Source organism: Stomoxys calcitrans, chromosome 1 (assembly GCF_963082655.1).
Source record: "Stomoxys calcitrans chromosome 1, idStoCalc2.1, whole genome shotgun sequence".
In the NCBI taxonomy this organism is placed as follows: Eukaryota; Metazoa; Arthropoda; class Insecta; order Diptera; family Muscidae; genus Stomoxys; species Stomoxys calcitrans.
Window position 1 is genome coordinate 98,490,168 of NC_081552.1, and position 25,116 is coordinate 98,515,283.

General features: G+C 39.8%; 1 protein-coding gene across 1 annotated transcript; it reads left to right on the plus strand.

The window, feature by feature from the left end:
• Window positions 1-6,499: 6,499 nt before the first annotated feature.
• Window positions 6,500-11,728, plus strand: LOC131996641 (uncharacterized). The gene is made up of 2 exons (XM_059366220.1): window positions 6,500-6,906; window positions 7,276-11,728. The coding sequence occupies exons 1-2, from the start codon at window positions 6,500-6,502 to the stop codon at window positions 11,726-11,728; spliced, it is 4,860 nt and encodes a 1,619-aa protein (XP_059222203.1).
• Window positions 11,729-25,116: the final 13,388 nt, after the last annotated feature.

Consider the following 25,116-nt stretch of genomic DNA (forward strand, 5'->3'; position numbering starts at 1 on the left):
CATATTTGGCACAGTTGTTGGATATCATAACAAAATACTACGTGCCAAAATTCATTCAAATTGGATAAGAATTGCGCCCTCTAGAGGCTCAAGAAGTCAAGACCCAAGATCGGTTTATATGGCAGCTATATCAAAACATGGACCGATATGGCCCATTTACAATACCAACCGACCTACACTAATAAGAAGTATTTGTGCAAAATTTCAAGCGGCTAGCTTTACTGCTTCGGAAGTTAGCGTGCTTTCGGCAGACACACGGACGGACGCACGGACGGACAGACGGACGGACATGGCTAGATCGACATAAAATTTCACGACGATCAAGAATATATATACTTTATGGGGTCTCAGACGAATATTTCGAGTAGTTACAATCAGAATGACGAAATTAGTATACCCCCCAACTTATGGTGGAGGGTGTAAAAACGTCTTGCGAAATTGCAGCCAAATCGGATAAGAATTGCGCCCTTTAGAAGCTCAAGAAGTCAAGTCCCCAGATCTGTTTGTATGACAGCTATATCAGATTTTGATCCGATTTGAACCATATTTGGCACAGTTGTTGGATATCATAACAAAATACTACGTGCCAAAATTCATTCAAATTGGAAAAGAATTGTGTCCTCTAGAGGCTCAAGAAGTCAAGACCCAAGATCGGTTTACATGACAGCTATATAAGGTTATGGACCGATTTGAACCATACTTGACACAGTTGTTGGATATCATAACAAAACACGTCGTTCAAAATTTCATTCCAATCGGATAAGAATTGCGTACTCTAGAGGCTCAAGAAGTCAAGACCCAAGATCGGTTTATATGGCAGCTATATCAGCTTATGGACCGATTTGAACCACACTTGGCACAATTGTTGGATATAATAACGAAACACGTCGTGCAAAATTTCATTCCGATCAAATATGAATTGCGCACTCTAGAGGCTAAAGAAGTCAAGACCCCAGATCGGTTTATATGGCAGCTATATCAGGTTATGGACCGATTTTAACCATACTTGGCACAATGGTTGGATATAATAACGAAACACGTCGTGCAAAATTTCATTTCAATCGAATAAGAATTGCGCACTCTAGAGGCTCAAGAAGTCAAGACCCAAGATCGGTTTATATGGCAGCTATATCAGGTTATGGACCGATTTGAACCATAATTGGCACAGTTGTTGGATATCATAACAAAACACGTCGTGCAAAATTTCATTCCAATCGAATAAGAATTGCGCACTCTAGAGGCTCAAGAATTCAAGACCCAAGTTCGGTTTATATGGCAGCTATATCAAAACATGGACCGATATGGGCCACTTACAATACCAAGTGTAGGTCGCTACACTAATAAGAAGTATTTGGGCAAAATTTCAAGCGGCTAGCTTTACTCCTTCGGAAGTTAGCGTGCTTTCGACAGACAGACGGACGGACGGACGGACGGACATGGCTAGATCGACATAACATTTCACGACGATCAAGAATATATATACTTTATATGGTCTCAGACGAATATTTCGAGTAGTTACAATCAGAATGACGAAATTAGTATACCCCCCATCTTATGATGGAGGGTAAAAAAGTAAAACAGTTAACCGACGGAGACACTAATATGATAGCTAGAACACTAAGTTTAGCTAAACACAAAGACTTTTCATTTGGGGCCCATATTGCTATGGTCCTAAATTTGGCCCCTTAGGGTGATGTTTTTGGTGAGAGAAGGCCGCCCAAATGTTTGGTCCTATATTTGAATATCAGATTCGTATTCTACATTCAAATTCCTTATATTTAAGCCCCATATTCCCATGGTCAGTAAATAAGTCCGGCTTGGGGGGTGTTTTGGGAAAGGGGTGGACCCCCAGAAACGTGGTCCCACATTTGGATACCAGATTCGTATTCTACTCGCAAATGCCTTTCATTTGAGTCCCATATTGCCATGGTTGGTAAATATGTCCGAGTTAGGGGTGTTTTGGGGCTTGGGGTGGTCCCCCTAGCACTTGGTCCGACAATTGGATATCAGATACATTTTCTTATCCTAAATACCTTTCATTTGAGTCCCATATTGTCATGATTGGTCTAAATATATGTTTGGTAGGTTTTAGTGTGGGGCAGCCCCCCTATGTACCCCATCCGAAATTTAGATACCAAATTTTTATTTTTAGGGTACTATATGAGTGCACACAAAATTTCGCTTAAATCGCACTACCCATCTCCGAGATCTGGCGTTTCTGAAAATAAGGGTAAGGGGGAGGGTCCGTCCCCCCCTTCAGATATCAAAAAGTGTACTACCCTATTTTCACCACGGGGTCATTTTGCACCATCTGTGAAAATTTCAAGAAAATCGGTTCAGCCGTTTCTCTGTCTATAAGGAACACACAAACATACATACAAACAAACCTACAAACAAACACATATCGGTTTTTATACCCTCCACCATAAGATGGGGGGTATACTAATTTCGTCATTCTGTTTGTAACTACTCGAAATATTCATCTGAGACCCCATAAAGTATATATATTCTTGATCGTCTTGACATTTTATGTCGATCTAGCCATGTCCGTCCGTCTGTCCGTCCGTCCGTCTGTCTGTCGAAAGCACGCTAACTTCCGAAGGAGTAAAGCTAGCCGCTTGAAATTTTGCACAAATACTTCTTATTAGTGTAGGTCGGTTGGTATTGTAAATGGGCCATATCGGTCCATGTTTTGATATAGCTGCCATATAAACCGATCTTGGGTCTTGACTTCTTGAGCCTCTAGAGTGCGCAATTCTTATCCGATTGGAATGAAATTTTGCACGACGTGTTTTGTTATGATATACAAAAACTGTGCCAAGTATGGTGTTGAAGCAACTTCAACAACATTTTTGCAGTCATTTTTATATAAGTCATAAACATCTTTAGAATAAGGCAAATGAATTATATTGAATTTAACCATTTGAATTTTCTTTAACGTTAATTAATATAAGATTGGCAACGCTTTCATCCTAATATGTATCGCAACGAATTGATTACTAACTAGTACGTACTAAACCCCCTTTTTGTCTCTTTCTAACATTATCTATACGGCTGAAATACTTTACTAAATCAAAAGGGCGTCTTTCGCGCTTGCTTAGCCTCAACTAACTTCACTTGTGCAGCATCATCGTTAGGAGGCGGTAAGCAAAGAAATCGCTAATAAACTGTTCCACATTAGCAAACTGAAACCTTGCCTTTTTTCTTCTTCTTCTGTACTTTCAATGGTAAATTGTTACGGTTCTGGAAGCATCCAATACAGTCCACTCATCACATTTACTACCAGAATTGTACATGGTCCTTCGAGCCGGATAGAACAAGTGAATCTATAAAGCTGGGATCACGTCCACCGCTCTAGTTTAAAAACAAATTATTCTATAACTTCCATAGAAGACAATGAGAAAAAGGTACGTAGGATTTATTAATGTGTGAACGGATAGGGATTTGGCGATTAAATTTGAATGTTACATGACATGAAAGTCCAAAAATAAAAAACTGTCTTTTGTACTGTTGAAACCCAAAAAAGGCGCACATAGTCCACATGAATAATTCTCAATGCTCTTGTCAAAAGAGTTTCTTGATGATACCTTCGGAAACTAATTTTGCTTCACGAGCAAAAAATATATGGAAATCGAATCTTGCTTCACAAGCAGACTATATAAAGATTTAATATTGCTTCACGAGCAAAAATATATGAACGATCGAATCTTGCTTCACGAGCTTAAGATAATCTTCAGAGCATTTAATTTTATGAGACTATAGGAATAAATAGACATAAAGTGTGTATTTGCATTGCTGTTTTCTAACCCAGAACTTAAGAGTACGACTGTTATCTAAGTTGCTGTCATTCCAATCTGTCTTTGCAACAACAAGAAATTGCAGATTAGAGAGTAATACTCTAATAGCACTGGTGTAATTTGCACACTTTTGTTATACATAAGTGTTCGCAAAGAGACACAATTTTGTTTTTTTTTTACTTATACTGATATACTCGTAATTCTCGAATATATAAATTTTGTTGCACTTCACGCCCACGCCGCTGCTGGCATACATAATTCTCTACGTACAGAGGAAGAGGTAGAAACGAAATCTCATCACGGACGCTCTTCCCTTTGCCATTGGATTTGTCATTTCACACTGGCTTAACTAACAGGCTCCCAATCCTATGCGACTACGGTTGAGACCTCTAACTTTCCATTACTGACTCTCTTAGATTGAGACTTCTTCCACTCCACTGCAAATACATAAAGCCAAACTCATCTCTTATACGTACAGAGCCGTGCTGATCTGCAGACGAATACATTCAGGCTGCTAGAAGACCAATGAGAGGCGATTCCTCATTTAGTTTTTGAAGCGAGGCTGCATGGATGGTGTATGAATATGAAGAAATAATCTTTAGAAAAGAGAAAAACAAAAACTTTTTCGTAATAGAAATGTGGAAGATTCTAATTAGAAAACTATTGAGGTGAACGGAAATAAAGTTGAAAGTGTATAGAAAGTTTAAAACTTAGTTGTGGCAAAATCTAATTAGACAAGTTTGTTCTTACTGAAATTAAAGCGTGTGTAAAAAGCAAGGAAGTTTCCGGTTTAAAGAAAAGAAAAAAGAAAAATTGTGCCTTAACATCGATTAGCATCCATTGAATAATTGAATTCCATGTGCTAGAAACGAAAGGGAAAAAGCCCCAAATACATCATAGAATTTGTTGGAAATTGGAGACACATGGAGTATTAGCGGCTAAGTCAGACAAGAAACCGGTATGATTTGCAAAAGGGGGAGAGAAGGTTAGCGGTGAGTGCATTCATGTTACAAAGTATACATACGAGGGCCGTTTGTGAAGTCACTACTGAAATTTCATTCTTCATAGAAAAGCTGTTTTTATGAATGTTGCTACTTTTCCTTGAACCTTACCTTTTATCATGACAATTTTCTATTTTCATTGAAACAATGGTTTCACGTAAGTTTCATTGACAAAATTTTATAAATTCCTATGAGAAAATCAATTTAAATAGTTGTTGGCTTTCAGTCCCTGAAAAACACGCGATATTGCCAAAAAACGCTACATTTTCTAAATAAAAATCTGGATATAACGAAGAATTCACGAAATTATCTGGAAGTCAAAAGGAGATTGTATATTTAAAATTGAAAGTGTCCAACAGGTGTCATGTATGACAAGTGGCCAATCACAGCCGGGAATTGAATTAAAACGAATTTGTCAATAATACACCGGTTGGAAGATGAAACATGTATTGTTATGTGTAGACAGATGGCTACGATGCTCCTACAAATTTCATACATGAGGAGGAAAGAAATTAAACACGAATTAAATTTTAGAGATATATGCACATCAGGTTATGAAGTTATCTTGATGAAGTTTGACATCAATACTTGAATATAATATTTGATGCTTATATTGACTCACCTATACTTTGGGATGAGAATATATGTAGGTCATATATCGAATAATAAAGGACAATCCACGTCAATGCACATACATATATATTATCCCAGGAAACGATTACTCTGTTACCCACTTACCCAATTTCTCGCCATGAAACCATAAAATGGTTATTTTCTAAATAAACAGCTTATTAGAGAGTACCGCAACATTGGAACCCTTATTTGTATTGAACCCATTATGCTACCTTAATTTTTTTCCTATTTACCTCCAGTCGATTATTTTCAATCTAAGCGCATGAATTTATTTACCATATTGCTTACCTGAATGAATTGTATGGGACTGAACCCATCTCTCACCTGTATTTTTACATTACACCTTATATGTCCTGGCTTGGGATATAGGTGACACTTGACATACTATATTTCATATGAATTACCAATTGACACCTTAGGAGCCATAGAACTTTGGTTTATTTATCTATTTCGGAGATAAGAGACTTAGTACGGTGAACCGGAAATATTAGCACTGAACTTTGGGATTAATCGCTCCGCCGCTGAGGAGGAGAGCACGTTGAATCGGGGTAGAAGAAGTCCATAGCACGCACGCGTTACTATTCAGAGTTCCTTTCTGGAAGAAGAGCTCAGGAGGAAGTCCCAAGACGTTTGGTGGAATTTTTTTTCTCAGAATCATTTTATCACGAATGGCTTAGTGACTGGGAGAAAGAGAGTGACCATATTTCGAAGGAGACCAGTATACACAAGTTCCGTGCTGGGGTTTTAATTGGTTCACTGCGTTTTAGGATCATCCGTTAAGACCTGTAACCGGATATACTTGACCAAGTTGAATTTTGTACTATATTCACGTTGGTACGGAATTCCTATGATCGCGATTGGTAATTGATGTTTTGTTATTGGACCTGAGTTGTCTTCGGCGGTTTTCGAAGAGCAATCTGTGTTGAGTTCGAGTAGAGGTCTATATATTACCCTTTTATTTCACTGATAAAGGTACCATTTGAGGTTATTTGAATAGGCCATTATTTGTTATACTCTCAAATTTTGTAGTTTGTTTGGTATTTCGTCGCTTCTCACATTCAGCTGAAGATGAGTTCCCAGAGGTTTATCTTTTTTTCGGACCAAGTGGTCACTTTTTGCGCCAATTTTTCTGGAATTCCCATTGAGGATCATACTGCATCTAGTTTGCAGGTCGAACTAGATGACTTGGAGCGACGTTGGCGTCAACTGACACAGGTTTATGAAACGGAGATGACGTCTGAAAAACCTGAGTACACTCAAGAGGTGCGCAATGCGATTCACTCGAAGTTCTCTGAATCTTGTAGGGCATACAAGGCCTGTAAGGCGGCTATTCTTGATTTAGTTCAAATTGAGAGGCAGAAGCTGGAGAAGTCTAAGGCGAAGGAGGTAACAGAGACTAGGGCTACGGAAGATGGGGGTTTCGTTGTAAAAGTCCCGCCATGCGACACTGAATTTTTTAGTGGTGGCTACGATAAGTGGCCGAGTTTCAGGGACATGTTTACGGCAATTTATGCCAAACACCCCAAATTGTCTCCTGCGCAGAAGCTATTCCACCTTCGGTCAAAGACGCGTGGGGAGGCAAATCAGATCGTGAAACAGTTTGCGCTCACTGATGAAAATTTCAAGTTGGCTTGGGAGGCTCTGCGATCGCGTTATGAAAATAGACGCATTCTGATAAATTACCAACTTAGGAGAATTTTCGAAACTGAACACGTATCCTCAGAGAAAGGGAAGGCTTTGAGGAACTTACAATTCACAGTTAACAACTGTCTGTCTGTTCTAAGGTCCTACGGTTTATCTGTTTTATCATGGGACCCTTTTCTTGTTTTCTGGGTGTCGTCCAGGCTGCCGGACGAAACACTTACTGCTTGGGAGAATTCAATAGATGACCACAAATCAATGCCAAGTTGGAGTCAACTGGATGATTTTATCGCGAAAAGGTTAGACATGTTAGAGTCAATTTCCGATATGAAGAGACCGACGAATTCTTCTCAATCTGCTCACAAATCTCAGAATTTTCACACGAAGTCGGATTCGAATTATCGCCCATGCAAAATTTGTCGACAGAACCATTCTTTGAGGGGCTGTCCACAATTTAAGGCTTGGCCACTGGGTAAGAAGAAAAAGTTTGTTTCTACCAACAAGATTTGTGAGAACTGTCTCTCCTACGGACATCAGGCTCAGAATTGCCAAAGCGAAAAGTTGTGCCAGACTTGTCAGCAATCACATCATACTATGCTACACCCGGATCCCACTGGCCCCGCCGGAAATAGGAATTCAGGTGCAAGACATACAAGTGGAACAACCGGAAACAGCTCACAAAACAACCAACATGAATCATCCTCATTTCACGTCGATGCACAATATGAGGATGAGCCATCTACTTCCTATGCCGCCTATGATGATGTATCGAATGTCCAATCTAATTTTGCAAACTCCGGACAAGAAACGGTTTTACCTACCGCCTTAGTGAACATCGAGCACTTGGGAACATTGTTTGCCATTCGGGTATTTGTTGATCAAGGCTCTCAGGAGTCCTTTATTTCAAGTCGAATTGTTAGACAACTTTCAATCCCCACTAAAAAGTCGTTAACTCGAATATCTGGGTTAGGAGGAACCGTTCTGGAAAACTCATCTAAACTGTGTGATGTTACTCTGCAGTCCCGAAAGTCTGACTTCAAATTACGCACCTCGGCCATTGTTATTTCCAATCTGAAGCATTTAATGCCAGGTGCTCCCACCCAAATTTCTGATTGGTCGGCGTTAAATCGCCTGGAATTGGCAGATCCAAACTTCTTTAAGCCTGGCCCCATAGATATGTTGCTTGGAAGCGATATTTTACCGTATATCATTAAATCTGGTGTTCAAAAGAATGTTTCTGGAAGTCTTTTGGCACAGGAAACGGAATTTGGGTGGCTGATAAGTGGACCACCAAGACCACGCTCTGTTACAACATTTGCTTCCTGGGTGGTATCCACTGATACTCTAAATGACGACATTCGAAAGTTCTGGGAAATAGAGGAAGTTCCAATTGCAAAACCTCTTTCTGAAAGTGATGCCCGGTGCGAAGAATTTTTCCGAAAGACAACTGATCGTCTGCCTGATGGGAGATACAGGGTCCGCCTGCCATTCCGACAGGATTTACCGCCTGATAGAGTACTCGGATCTTCGCGACGTATTGCTATGGGACAATTCTTTCGTATGGAGAAAACTCTTGGACATTCTCCTGAACTTGCCAAAGAATACAAAAGGGTATTATCTGAATATTTAAAGCTTGATCACATGGAAATCGCGCCATCAATGGAAATATGTGAGAACAATCGCTACTCTTCTTTTTATCTACCGCACCATGCTGTGGTTAGATCTGAAAGCGTCTCCACCAAATTAAGAGTGGTATTTAACGCATCCAAAAAAACTTCTACAGGAGTTTCATTGAACGACATGCTACATACAGGCCCCACTCTTCAAAACGATCTAATGAACGTTATATTGCGCTGGCGATTTTTTAAGTATGTGTTTAATGGCGACATTGAAAAGATGTACCGCCAAATTCTGATTCACGAAGAGGACAGACCCTATCAAAAGATACTGTTTCGTAACTCGACTAGTGAAGGGGTTGATGATTTCTGGTTAAAAACTGTCACATTCGGTGTGAACTGTGCACCATATCTGGCTATACGCACACTGTTGCAATTGAGTGAAGATGGAAAGAATACCCACCCAACGGCTGCATCCATTCTACGAACCCAAATCTATGTGGACGACATTCTTTCGGGTGGACACACAATAACGGAAGCCCGATCACACGTCTTGGAACTTATTGACTTGTTAAATTCTGCGGGTTTCCCTCTAAAAAAAATGACGGCTAATCACTCTAAAATTCTTCAACACTTGCCCCCGGAAGACCTTCTTACAGAAGATTTTTTGAAAATCGAAGAAACAAGCGATACCAAAACATTAGGCATTCGATGGAATGCTATGTCTGATCAATTTTATTACAAAGTCACCAACATTTCCATTCCGTCTACTCCGATTACTAAACGGAAAATATTGTCTATAGTTGCTAAACTATTCGATCCAGCTGGTTGGTTAACCCCGATAATTGTATTGGCCAAAATTCTCATGCAACAGCTTTGGATTGACGGCACGAACTGGGATGAGGAAGTCAAACCACACTCCTTGGAAAAGTGGAATATGTTTCTTTCAAATTTCAATGAAATTGAGAATATTAAAATTCCTCGGTGGATCCATTACGCCCCAGAGGCAAGGATTCAAATTCATGGCTTCTGTGACGCTTCTGAGAAAGCATACTGCGCCTGTTTGTACATTGTATCAACTATTTCGGATAGCGCTACAACATCGTTTCTGTTAGTTTCCAAAAGCAAAGTGGCACCGTTGAAAACTGTCAGTCTTCCCAGGCTGGAATTATGTGGAGCTACACTGCTATCAAAATTGTTGAAATCAGTTCGTCAACATTTAAGCTTCACTGTTTCAGAAATATATCTGTGGTCAGATTCTACCATTACATTATCCTGGCTACAAAAACCTCCATTTTACTGGAAAACCTTTGTTGCCAATAAAGTTTCCGAGATACTAGAAAACGTTGGAAATGTCAACTGGAGATACGTTCCAACCAAGGATAACCCTTCCGACATTGGTACTCGTGGATGTACTGCGTCAGAACTAGACGCAAATCATTTATGGTGGCATGGACCACAGTGGCTCGTCAAACCATCTGAGTTTTGGCCTAAGCAAATGACCTACAAAGAGGCTTTTATCGAGAAAAAGGTTATTACCTGCCAAACACAAGTGATTGACGATATACTGGAACGGTTCTCATCTCTCGATCGGGCTCTACGGGTAATCTGTTTCATGCTGCGATTTGCAAGGAGATGTCAAAAAAGGAACTTCCCGGAAACAGAAAATGTATTCATTTCTCCGCAGGAGATTATTTCTACAAAATTTCGATTAGTAAGACTTGCACAGATTTCATACTTTTCTGCCGAATACCAGGCCCTTGAGTCCCACCAACCTATTAATTGCAAAAGTAGGTTATTGACTTTAAATCCATTTCTCGACGAACATGGTCTGCTGCGAGTAAATGGCCGCTTGGCAAACTCGGACTTAAGCTTTAACGAAAGATTTCCCATCATAGTGCCACAGAATTCCAGGTTTTGCAAGCTGTTTATTGATTATACACATAAGATTCTTTTACATGCGGAGCATCAAACCATGTTGCGTGCTATTCGACAGGAGTTCTACATCATTCGCCTAAAGAGCGCTGTACGTCATTGTGTCAGGAGTTGCAAAATCTGTACCGTTTATAAACATCGAGTGAGAAACCAAATTATGGCTGCATTACCGGCTGAAAGATGCACATTCTCTTTGCCTTTTACGCACACTGGACTTGATTTTGCAGGTCCGTTTGAATTGAAAACTTCCAAATTGCGAAATGCGAAATTGCAAAAGGGATACGCTGCTATATTTGTCTGCCTATCGACCAGGGCTATTCACCTGGAGGCCTGTTCAGACCTTTCCACTGAGGCCTTTCTTTCCACCTTTAATCGTTTCGTAGGACGACGGGGGTTTCCTAAAAAAGTCTTCTCAGACAATGGTACCAATTTCATTGGAGCAAGTAGATCTCTCTTAAGGGAATACAAGGAGTTCCTCAGAAAGGCCGAGAAATCGGTTGCAGAGAAGTACGGAATGTACGGGTTTTCCTGGCATTTCATTCCACCCCATGCTCCACATATGGGTGGCCTGTGGGAGGCAGCTGTAAAGAGCATGAAGGCTCATTTACGGAAAGTTGCCTCCAATCTCAAATTTACTTATGAGGAATTTTCCACACTGTTGGTCAGGATAGAAAGTGTGCTTAATTCCAGACCATTGTCACCAATAAGCGAGGACCCGACTGATCTTATTCCTTTAACCCCTGGCCATTTCATAAGAGGAGCAGCGCTTATGGCGATCCCTGAAGAGTATTCAGACAATCTCTCTTTGATGAATCGCTGGCAAAGACTGAAATCTTTGCAAATAATGTTTTCTAAACGGTGGAAAAACGAATATGTTTGTGAACTACAAAGAAGATATAAATGGAAATCATCTCAACAAAATTTAGAAAAGGATGACTTCGTTGTGGTCAAGGAAGACAATTTACCCCCTACTGAATGGTGCTTAGGTAGAGTTATCAAAGTATTTACTGGGCAAGATTCAAAGGTTCGTGTGGCGGAAATACGCACACAGAGGGGTACAATTGTTCGACCCTTGGTTAAACTGTGTATCCTTCCAAAAGCTTAGTTGTCAAATTTCTCCAAATCCGTTCACACATTAAATATACCAAATCCTACATTTCAGCTCAACATCTAGCACACCAAAGTGTCGTATCTGCGAGGAAAGACATTTCCTAAAACATTGTCCCAAATTTCAACGTATGCCTGTCTCGGAACGACGGAAGGTCATAAGAGAAAAAGGCTTTTGTTTCAATTGCCTATGCACTGCACATACACGAAGCTGGTGCCCATCCAGGCAAAAGTGCATGGTAAGCCAACAAAATCACCACACTATGGTTCATACCGACGACAAATCCTCTGGAACCAAACAACAAAATCGGAATGCCCATTTTAAGACGAAAGGAAACGGAAGAAGCGATTCAGCTCTTCGGGAAACACCTGTAGCCTCTAGCCGTCAGAAACACTTAAATGAGCGTTTGAGCCGACGTCCAACAATGCACGTTTTCCTTCCTACTGCTCTTGCTCGGATCGTGACATCTACTGGTCCAAAAAAAGCGCGATTGCTGCTTAGCTCTGGAGAAGCTCAGACCGTGGTTTTGAAAGAATTGGTCGAACGCCTTAATGTTCGCACTACTAAGCGAGATGGCAAAGAGTATTGCTGCTTAAATCTGGAATCGTATCATGACCCTTTAATAAAAATTCAGATTCATGGTTTAGTAAAATCTCAATTTCACACCGTGCTACCAAAAGCCACTAATGAGCCAAAACTTAAAGCGTTGTATGACCATCTAACCGACCTGGCAGACCCACATTTTTTTCACCCATCGAATATTGAAATCATTGTGGCGAATGATCAACTATCCAAAGTTTTACGAGCTGGCCTAATCCAATCGTCTTCCAATATGCCACTAGTACAGAGTACCATCTTTGGCTGGGTCATCTCAGGTGCTTGTCACTACTGATTTTGCAGTGTTGCAAGGCGGCCGGCATGTTGAAGCAACTTCAACAACATTTTTGCAGTCATTTTTATATAAGTCATAAACATCTTTAGAATAAGGCAAATGAATTATATTGAATTTAACCATTTGAATTTTCTTTAACGTTAATTAATATAAGATTGGCAACGCTTTCATCCTAATATGTATCGCAACGAATTGATTACTAACTAGTACGTACTAAACCCCCTTTTTGTCTCTTTCTAACATTATCTATACGGCTGAAATACTTTACTAAATCAAAAGGGCGTCTTTCGCGCTTGCTTAGCCTCAACTAACTTCACTTGTGCAGCATCATCGTTAGGAGGCGGTAAGCAAAGAAATCGCTAATAAACTGTTCCACATTAGCAAACTGAAACCTTGCCTTTTTTCTTCTTCTTCTGTACTTTCAATGGTAAATTGTTACGGTTCTGGAAGCATCCAATACAGTCCACTCATCACATTTACTACCAGAATTGTACATATGGTTCAAATCGGTTCATAACCTGATATAGCTGCCATATAAACCGATCTTGGGTCTTGACTTCTTGAGCCTCTAGCGTGCGCAATTCTTATCCGATTGGAATGAAATTTTGCACGACGTGTTTTGTTACGATACCAAACAACTGTGCCAAGTATGGTTCAAATCGGTTCATAACCTGATATAGCTGCCATATAAACCGATCTTGGGTCTTGACTTCTTGAGCCTCTAGAGTGCGCAATTCTTATCCGATTGAAATGAAATTTTGAAGGACGTGTTTTCTTACGATATCCAACAACTGTGCCGAGTATGGTTGAAATCGGTCCATCTTTTGATATAGCTGCCATATAAACCGATCTTGGGTCTTGACTTCTTGAGCCTCTAGAGGGCGCAATTCTTATCCGAATGGAATGGAATTTCGCACGACGTGTTTCGTTATGATACCCAATAACTGTGTTAAGTATGGTTTAAATCGGTATATAACCTGATATAGCTGCCATATAAACCGATCTTGGGTCTTGACTTCTTGAGCCTCTAGAGGGCACAATTCTTATCCAATGTGAATGAATTTTTGCACGAAGTATCCCGTTATGATATCCAACAACTGTGCCAAGTATTATTGAAATCGGTCCATAACCTGATATAGCTGCCATATAAACCGATCTGGGATCTTGACTTCTTGAGCCTCTAGAGATCGCAATTATTATCCGATTTGCCTGAAATTTTGTACGACGTATTCTTTCATGACCATCAACAAACGTGTTTATTATGGTCTGAATCGGTCTATAGCCCGATACAGATCCTATATAAATCGTTCTCTCTTTTTTAATTCGTGAGCCCCAATGGGCGCAATTCTTATACGAATTGGCTGAAATTTTACACAGGTCTCCAACATATAATTTAATTGTGGTCCGAACCGGACCATATCTTGATATCGTTTTAATAGCAGAGCAACTCTTTTCTTATATCCTTTTTTGCCTAAGAAGAGATGCCGGGAAAAGAACTCGACAAATGCAATCCATGGTGGAGGGTATATAAGATTCGGCCCGGCCGAACTTAGCACGCTTTTACTTGTTATTTATACCCTCCACCATAAGATGGGGGGTATACTAATTTCGTCATTCTGATTGTAACTACTCGAAATATTCGTCTGAGACCCCATAAAGTATATATATTCTTGATCGTCGTGAAATTTTATGTCGATCTAGCCATGTCCGTCCGTCTGTCCGTCCGACCGTCTGTCTGTCTGTCGAAAGCACGCTAACTTCCGAAGGAGTAAAGCTAGCCGCTTGACATTTTGCACAAATACTTCTTATTAGTGTAGGTCGGGTGGTATTGCAAATGGGCCATATCGGTCCATGTTTTGATATAGCTGCCATATAAACCGATCTTGGGTCTTGAATTCTTGAGCCTCTAGAGTGCGCAATTCTTATCCGATTGGGATGAAATTTTGCACGACGTGTTTTATTATGATATCCAACAACTGTGCCAAGTATGGTTCAAATCGGTTCATAATCTGATATAGTTGCCATATAAACCGATCTGGTGTCTTGACTTCTTGAGCCTCTAGAGTGCGCAATTCTTATCCGATTGGGATGAAATTTTGCACGACGTGTTTTGTTATGATGTCCAACAACTGTGCCAAGTATGGTTTAAATCGGTTCATAACCTGATATAGTTGCCATATAAACCGATCTTGGGTCTTGACTTCTTGAGCCTCTAGAGGGCGCAATTCTTATCCGATTTCAATGAATTTTTGCACGTCGTGTTTTGTTATGATATCCAACAACTGTGCCAAGTATGGTTCAAATCGGTTCATAACCTGATATAGTTGCCATATAAACCAATCTGGTGTCTTGACTTCTTGAGCCTCTAGAGTGCGCAATCCTTATCCGATTGGGATGAAATTTTGCACGACGTGTTTCATTACGATATCCAACAACTGTGCCAAGTATGGTTCAAATCGGTCCATAACCTGATATAGCTGTCATATAAACCGATCTTGGGTCTTGACTTCTTGAGCCTCTAGAGGGCGCAATTCTAATCCAATTTGAATGAATTTAGTTATGATATCCAACAACTGTGCCAAATATTGTTCAAATCGGTTCATAACCTGATATAGCTGTCATATAAACAGATCTGGGGACTTGACTTCTTGACCTTCTAGAGGGCTCAATTTCTATCCGATTTGGCTGAAATTTCGCAAGATGTTTTTTATTGTTACTTTCAACAACTATGTCAAATAAAGTACAAGTCGGTTCATAACCTGATATAGCTGCCATATAAACCGATCTGGGATCTTGACTTCTTGAGCCTCTAGAGGTCGCAATTATTATCCGATTTGCCTGAAATTTTGTACGACGGATTCTCTCATGACCATTAATATACGTGTTTATTATGGTCTAAATGGGTCTATAGGCCGATACAGCTCCCATATAAAACGATCTCTCTTTTTTTCTTCTTGAGCCCACAAAGGGCGCAATTCTTATTCGAATTGGCTGACATTTTACACAGGTCTCCAACATATAATTTAATTGTGGTCCAAACCTGACCATATCTTGATATCGCTCTAATAGTAGAGCAAATCTTTTCTTATATCCTTTTTTTGCCCAAGAAGAGATGCCGGAAAAAGAACTCGACAAATGTGATACATGGTGGAGGGTATATAAGACTCGGCCCGGCCGAACTTAGCACGCTTTTACTTGTTTATTGTTACTTTCAACAACTATGTCAAATAAAGTACAAGTCGGTTCATAACCTGATATAGCTGCCGTATAAACCGATCTGGGATCTTGACTTCTTGAGCCTCTAGAGGTCCCAATTATTATCCGATTTGCCTGAAATTTTGTACGACGGATTCTCTCATGACCATTAACATACGTGTTTATTATGGTCTAAATGGGTCTATAGGCCGATACAGCTCCCATATAAATCGATCTCTCTATTTTACTTCTTGAGCCCACAAAGGGCGCAATTCTTATTCGAATTGGCTGACATTTTACACAGGTTTTCAACATATAATTTAATTGTGGTCCAAACCGGACCATATCTTGATATCGCTCTAATAGCAGAGCAAATCTTTTCTTATATCCTTTTTTTGCCCAAGAAGAGATGCCGGAAAAAGAACTTGACAAATGTGATACATGGTGGAGGGTATATAAGACTCGGCCCGGCCGAACTTAGCACGCTTTTACTTGTTATATATAAGATGTAATCGTGAACAAAAAATGTATTTTACTGTGAAAAACGAACTTAACGTCTACCATAAGTGAGAAAATGAGTTAAGATAATATTGGTCACCAGAAAGCAAGTATTATATTACAGCAGGTATTATAATACACTTACACTAATTGATGTCATTTGACATCGTTTACGTTCGACTGCTATCGTGATTTCAACAGACGGATGACGGATATGGCTAGATCGACTCATAAGGTCGAGACGATCAAAAATTTATTTTTATGGGGTCTTAGTCGAATATTTCGATGTGTTACAAACGAAATGACTAGAATTAGAATACCCCATCATATGGTGGTGGGAATAAACATTTTAATATGAAGGAAAATATCTTTCACCAAACTGAATGTTTCCTTGAACTATTGGAAAATTTATCATTTTGAAACTAAGTCGGCTAATCCTTGGCTGGAATCTCTAAAAATTTTGTCAGTGTAGGACAAACAAGTAAAAAGGCGTTAAGTTCGGCCGTGCAGAACTTTGGATACCCACCATCTCGGGTATATATGTAAACCACCTTTCGTCAAAATCTGGTGCAAAACTCATACCTTATGTCCCAGAGCAGAAATATGTGGAGGGGCTTAACTTAACTCTTTGTCCACAATTTCGCCTACATCGGACAATAAATTCGCTTTTTATGGCCCCAAAACCTAAAACCAAGAGATCGGTCTATATGGCAGCTATATCCAAATCTGAACCGATCTGTGCGATAATGCAGAAGTACGTCAAGGGGCTTAACTTAACTCAGTGTTCCAAATTTCGGCGACATCGGACAATAAATGCGTGTTTTATGGGCCTAAGACCCCAAATCGGAAGATCAGTCTATATGGCAGCTATATCCAAATCTGGACCGATCTAAGCCATACTGACGGAGGATGTCGAAGGGTATAAGACAACTCACTGTCCCAAATTTCAGCAAAATTGGATAATAAATGTGGCTTTTATAGGCCTAAGACCCTAAATTGGAGGTTCGGTCTATTTGGCAGCTATATCCAAATCTGGACCGATCTCAGTCATACTGATGGAGGATGTCGAAGGGTCTAAGACAACTCACTGTCCCAAATAATAGCAAAATCGGACAATAAATGTGGTTTTTATGGGCCTAAGAGTCTAAATTTAAGGATCGGTCTATATGGCAGCTATATCCAAATCTGAACTGATCTAAGCCATATTGACGGAGGATGTTGAAGGGCCTAAGACAACTCTTTGTCCCAAATTTCAGCAAAATTGGACAATTAATGTGGCTTTTATGGGCCTAAGACCCTAAATCGGAGGATCGGTCTATATGGCAGCTATATCCAAATATGGGCCGATCTGGGCCAAATTGACGAAGGATGTCGAAGGCCCTAACACAACTCCCTGTCCGAAATTTCAGCAAAATCGGATAATAAATGTGGATTTTATTGGCCTAAGACCCTAAATCGGCGGATCGGTCTATATGGGGGCTACATGAAGATATAGTCCGATATAGCCCATCTTCAAACTTAACCTGCTTATGGACAAAAAAAGAATCTGTGCAAAGTTGCAGCTCAATATCTCTATTTTTGAAGACTGTAGCGTGATTTCGATTTCAGACAGACGAACAGACGGACGGATATGTCTAGATCGTCTTAGATTTTTACGCTGATCAAGAATATATATACTTTATAGGGTCGGAAATGGATATTTCGATGTGTTGCAAACGGAATGACAAAATGAATATACCCCCATCCTTCGGTGGTGGGTATAAAAACCATATGGCAATCCCAAAATCTTATAAAAATGAAAACATTGACTTACCAATGTGTAGACGAAAATTTGAATTCGACATACTCAAACCGAAAATTATTCGATTTCGAGCGATTGTCGTTTGTTCGTCTGGACTATTGTTGGACGTTCACAAACAGGCTATAAAAGTTATAAAAACGCTAAAATAATCTAAAAGTAAATAAATCAATACACTGTGTGTAAAGAATTTCATAAACGTTTACATACAATTTCATAATATTAATCATTAATAACTAACTCTTTAAAAGTCTAAACAAAATAAATAATAATTTAAAATTTGCTGAAACACAAGATCAAGATCAATTCGGCAAACTGCCAAAGATTTATAAAAATATAATTCAACATTATGTTGCTATCACAAGCACACACACAACATCCACATTATGCGAGGTTTCCTTATTGCAAAGCGGAAATGTAAGGCGTGATAGACTTCGTTAGATTTTCAATAAAATTCGTATTATAAGACTTCTTTTGAAGGGCTGGTTTTGGCCCGTAAGCAAAAAATGCTGCTTTGTTTAGGTCCCACAAAAAGGAAAATTAGAAATGTCAACACACTATTTGTGGTTTGCCAAGACAATTTTAGTGCCATCGGCCCTGTCATGTTGTTGTCACCGCTGCAGTTCGAGTTTTGTCTGCTGTTCCTTTTATTATTGTTTAACAAGCACTTCCGGTCTGTGTTTTTGTGTCTGCCAAAGTGATGGACTAACTAACACATTCGGGCAACAACACTCAAATTCCTCGCACTGTCACACTCTCTCAACCGGATATTGTTGTCAATTTAGGGGTGGGGGTGATGGCGGGCGATTTGTAGGATACTTAACATAAATGTGTAAGACTTATTTTTACACCCACCACCCTAGGATAGGGGGTATATTCATTTAGCATTCCGTTTGCAACACATTGAATATCCATTTCCGACCCTACAAAGTATATATATTTCGGATCGTCGTAAAATTCGAAAAGACAATTTGATGATGTCCATGTGTCTGTCCGTCTGTCCGTCCGTCTGTTGTAATCACTCTACAGCCTTCAAAAATTGGGATATTAAACTGAAATTTGGCACAGATACATCTTTTTGATGTACGCTGGTTAAGTTCTTGAACGGGTCAAATCGAACCATAGTTGGATATAGCTGCTATATAGACCGATCTGACGATAAAGGGTCTAATGCCCATAAATGCTTTATTTTTATCCGATTTCGCATTTTAACAGTGAGTAAGGATCTGAAGTCCAAAAAAGCTTTATTCTTTAACCGATTTCCCTGAAATTCGAAACAGTAAGTAGTTTTAGGCCTCCCGACATCTGACCAAAATAAGGATTAAATCGGTCTATATTTAGATATAGCTGCAATAAAGACCGATTTCTAAATAAAGGGTCTGAAGCCCATAAACGCATTATTTTTAACCGATTTCGCTGATATTTGAAACAGTGAGTAGATAAAGGCTTACCAACATAGGACCCAAATATAGTTCAGATCGGACTATATTTAGATATAGCTGCCATATAGACCGATCTCCCGATAAAAGGTCTGAAGACCATAAAAGCTTTGTTTTTCATCCGATTTTATTGAATTTTGAAACAGTGGGTAATTTAGGGTCTCCCGACATTCTTCCTTAATATGGTTCGGATCGGACTATATTTAGTTATAGCTGCCATACAGACCGATCTCCTGATAAAAAGTATGAAGCCCAAAAAAGCTTTATGCTTTAACCGATTTTGCTGAAATTTGAAACGGTATGTAGTTTTAGCCCAACCGCCATCTAACCCAAATATGGTAAAGATCGACCTTTATTTAGATTTATTTAGATATACCGATTAAGGGACTGAAGCTCATAAAACTTTTATTTATTACCCGATTTTGTTCAAATTTGAAATACAAAATTCTTCAGTGACTTATATTTATTAGACCACTCTATGTCCGTGCCGCATAAGTTAGCCTATTTTCACCGGATTGTGACGAAAGGGGGTTTACATATATACGCGAGGTGGTGGGTATCAAAAGATCGGCCCGGCCGAACTTAATGTATTTTACTTGTTTATTAATTTCGTCATTCTGTTTGTAACTACTCGAAATATTCGTCTGAGACTGAGATAAAGTATATATATTCTTGATCGTCGCGACATTTTATGTCGATCTAGCCATATCAGTCCGGCTGTCCGTCCGCCCGCCTGTCCGTCTGTCTGTCGAAAGCACGCTAACTTCCGAAGGAGTAAAGCTAGCCGCTTGATTTTGCATGACGTGTTTTGTTATAATATCCAACAATTATGCCAAGTATGGTTCAAATCAGTTCACAACCTGATATAGCTGTCATATAAACCGATCTTGGGTCTTGACTTCTTGAGCCTCTAAAGGGCGCAATTCTCATCCGGTTTGAATGAATTTTTGCACGAAGTATTTTGTTATCATATCCAACAACTGTGCTTAGTATGGAAATCGTGCAAATCGGTTCATAACCTGATATCTTATATATATCAAATTTCGGATGGGGTACATAGGGGGGCTGCCCCACACTAAAACCTACCAAACATATATTTAGACCAATCACGACAATATGGGACTCAAATGAAAGGTATTTAGGATAAGAAAATGTATCTGATATCCAATTGTCGGACCAAGTACTAGGGGGACCACCCCAAGCCCCAAAACACCCCTCAATCGGAGATATTTACCGATCATGGCAATATGGGACTCAAATGAAAGGCATTTGCGAGAAGAATACGAATCTAATATCCAAATGTGAAACCATGTTTCTGGGGGTGGACCCCTTCCCCGAAACACCCCCCAAACAGGACTTATTTACTGACCATGGGAACATGGGGCTTAAATTAAAGGTATTTGAGTGTAGAATACGAACCTGATATCCAAATATAAGACCAAATGTTTGGGGGGCCGTCTCTCACCAAAAATATCCCCCAAAGGAGACAAATTTACGACCATAGGAATATGGGGCCCAAATGAAAGATCTTTGGGAGTAAAGCACGAATTTGATATCAATATTTGGGAAAAAAAAAAACAAGTAAAAGCGTGCTAAGTTCGGCCGGGCCGAATCTTATATACCCTCCACCATGGATCGAATTTGTCGAGCTCTTTTCCCGGCATCTCTTCTTAGGCAAAAAAAAAGGATATAAGAAAAGATTGGCTCTGCTATTAGAGCGATATTAAGATATGGTCCGATTGGACCACAATTAAATTATATTTATGTTGGAGACCTGTGTAAAATGTCAGCCAATTCTAATAAGAATTGCGCTCTTTGTGGGCTCAAGAAGAAAAATATAGAGATCGATTTATATGGGAACTGTATCGGGCTATAGACCGATTCAGACCATAATAAACACGTATGTTAATGGTCATGAGAGAATACGTCGTACAAAATTTCAGGCAAATCGGATAATAAAATTTCAGGCAAATCGGATAACAAAATACTACGTGCCAAAATTCATTCAAATTGGATAAGAATTGCGCCCTCTAGAGGCTCAAGAAGTCAAGACCCAAGATCGGTTTATATGACAGCTATATAGGTTATTTGAACCATACTTGGCAAAGTTGTTGGATATCATAACAAAACACGTCGTGCAAAATTTCATTCCAATCGGATAAGAATTGCGCACTCTAGAGGCTCAAGAAGTCAAGACCCAAGATCGGTTTATATGGCAGCTATATTAGGTTATGGACCGATTTGAACCATACTTAGTACAGTTGTTCGATATCATAACAAAACACGTCGTGCAAATTTTCATCCCAATCGGATAAGAATTGCGCACTCTAGAGGCTCAAGAAGTCAAGACCCAAGATCGGTTTATATGGCAGCTATATCAAAACATGGACCGATATGGCCCATTTGCAATACCACCCGACCTACACTAATAAGAAGTATTTGTGCAAAATGTCAAGCGGCTAGCTTTACTCCTTCGGAAGTTAGCGTGCTTTCGACAGACAGACGGACGGACGGACGGACGGACAGACGGACGGACATGGCTAGATCGACATAAACTTTCACGACGATCAAGAATATATATACTTTATGGGGTCTCAGACGAATAATTCGAGTAGTTACAATCAGAATGACGAAATTAGTATACCCCCATCTTATGGTGGAGGGTATAAAAAAAAACAAGTAAAAGCGTGCTAAGTTCGGCCGGGCCGAATCTTACATACCCTCCACCATGGATCGCATTTGCCGAGTTCTTCTCCCGGCATCTCTTCTTAGGCAAAAAAGGATATAAGATAAGATTTGCTCTGCTATTAATATATTATTACATGTTGGAGACCTGTGTAAAATGTAAGCCAATTCGAATAAGAATTGTGCCCTTTGGGGGCTCAAGAAGTAAAATAAAGAGATCGATTCATATGGGAGCTTTATCGGGCTATAGCCCGATTCAGATCATAATAAACACGTATGTTGATGGTCATGAGAGGATCCGTAGTACATAATTTCAGGTAAATCGGACAATAATTGCGACCTCTAGAGGCTCAAGAAGTCAAGATCCAAGATCGGTTTATATGGCAGCTATATCAGGTTATGGATCGATTTGAGCCATACTTGGCACAGTTGTTGGATATCATAACAAAACACGTCGTGCAAAATTTCATTCCAATCGGATAAGAATTGCGCACTCTAGAGGCTCAAGAAGTCAAGACCCAGATCGGTTTATATGGCAGCTATATTAGGTTATGGACTAATTTGAACCATACTTGGCACAGTTGTTGGATATGATAACGAAACACGTCGTGCAAAATTTCATCCCAATCGGATTAGAATTGCGCACTCTTGAGGCTCAAGAAGTCAAGACCCAAGATCGGTTTATATGGCAGCTATATCAAAACATGGACCGATATGGCCCATTTGCAATACCAACCGACCTACACTAATAAGAAGTATTTGTGGAAAATTTCAAGCGGCTAGCTTTCCTCCTTCGGAAGTTAGCGTGCTTTCGACAGAGAGACGGACGGACGGACAGACGGACGAACATGGCTAGATCGACATAAAATTTCAACAACGATCAAGAATATATATACTTTATGGGGTCTCAGACGAATATTTCGAGTAGTTACAATCAGAATGACGAAATTAGTATACCCCCATCTTATGGTGGAGGGTATAAAAAAAAAACAAGTAAAAGCGTGCTAAGTTCGGCCGGGCCGAATCTTACATACCCTCCACCATGGATCGCATTTGCCGAGTTCTTCTCCCGGCATCTCTCCTTAGGCAAAAAAGGATATAAGATAAAATTTGCTCTGCTATTAATATATTATTACATGTTGGAGACCTGTGTAAAATGTCAGCCAATTCGAATAAGAATTGCGCCCTTTGTGGGCTCAAGAAATAAAATAGAGAGATCGATCTATATGGGAGCTGTATCGGGCTATATACCGATTCAGACCATAATAAACACGTATGTTGATGGTCATGAGAGAATCCGTCGTACAAAATGTCAGGCAAATCGGATAATAATTGCGACCTCTAGAGGCTCAAGAAGTCAAGATCCCAGATCGGTTTATATGGCAGCTATATCAGGTTATGAACCGATTTGAACCATACTTAGCACAGTTGTTGGATGTCGTAATAAAACACGTCGTGCAAAATTTCATCCCAATCGGATAAGAATTGCGCACTCTAGAGGCTCAAGAAGTCAAGACCCAAGATCGGTTTATATGGCAGCTATATCAAAACATAGACCGATATGGCCCATTTACAATACCAACCGACCTACACTAATAAGAAGTATTTGTGCAAAATTTCAAGCGGCTAGCTTTACTCCTTCAGAAGTTAGCGTGCTTTCGACAGACAGACGGAAGGACGGACGGACAGACGGACGGACAGACGGACGGACAGACGGACGGACATGGCTAGATCGACATAAAATTTTACGACGATCAAGAATATATATATTTTATGGGGTCTCAGACGAATATTTCGAGTAGTTACAATTAGAATGACGAAATTAGTATCCTCTTCATCTTATGGTGGAGGGTATAAAAAAAATAAAAACAAATACCTGATCTTAATGTCTGATTCAAATGTTATCCCAAGTAAACCACCCCACAACACCACCCAAATAGTAAGTATTTGCTGACTATTGCAATATGAGGCTCAAATAAGAGGGCTTTTAAAGTGGAACACGAATCCGATATATATTTTCAAGGCCAACGCACTGAGTGGCCGCTCATCCTACAAAACACCCCCCAAGCCGGTCATTTTTGCCGACTATGGAAATATGGGGCTCAAATTAAAGGTATGTGGGAGTAGACCATGTATCTGACATCAACATTAGGGGCTAACTGTCTAGCGGACGTCCCACCACCATAACAACCCCAAATAGGACATATTTGCTCACCAAGACAATTTGGTCTTAAAGAGAGTGGAACTAAATATTCATAGTTTTTAGGGCCAATACCCCAAACCGGACATAAAGGGTGATTTTTTTGAGGTTAGGATTTTCATGCATTAGTATTTGACAGATCACGTGGGATTTCAGACATGGTGTCAAAGAGAAAGATGCTCAGTATGCTTTGACATTTCATCATGAATAGACTTACTAACGAGCAACGCTTGCAAATCATTGAATTTTATTACCAAAATCAGTGTTCGGTTCGAAATGTGTTCATTCACCGTAACGTTGCGTCCAACAGCATCTTTGAAAAAATACGGTCCAATGATTCCACCAGCGTACAAACCACACCAAACAGTGCATTTTTCGGGATGCATGGGCAGTTCTTGAACGGCTTCTGGTTGCTCTTCACTCCAAATGCGGCAATTTTGCTTATTTACGTAGCCATTCAACCAGAAATGAGCCTCATCGCTGAACGATGAATGAACACATTTCGAACCGAACACTGATTTTGGTAATAAAATTCAATGATTTGCAAGCGTTGCTCGTTAGTAAGTCTATTCATGATGAAATTTCAAAGCATACTGAGCATCTTTCTCTTTGACACCATGTCTGAAATCCCACGTGATCTGTCAAATACTAATGCATGAAAATCCTAACCTCAAAAAA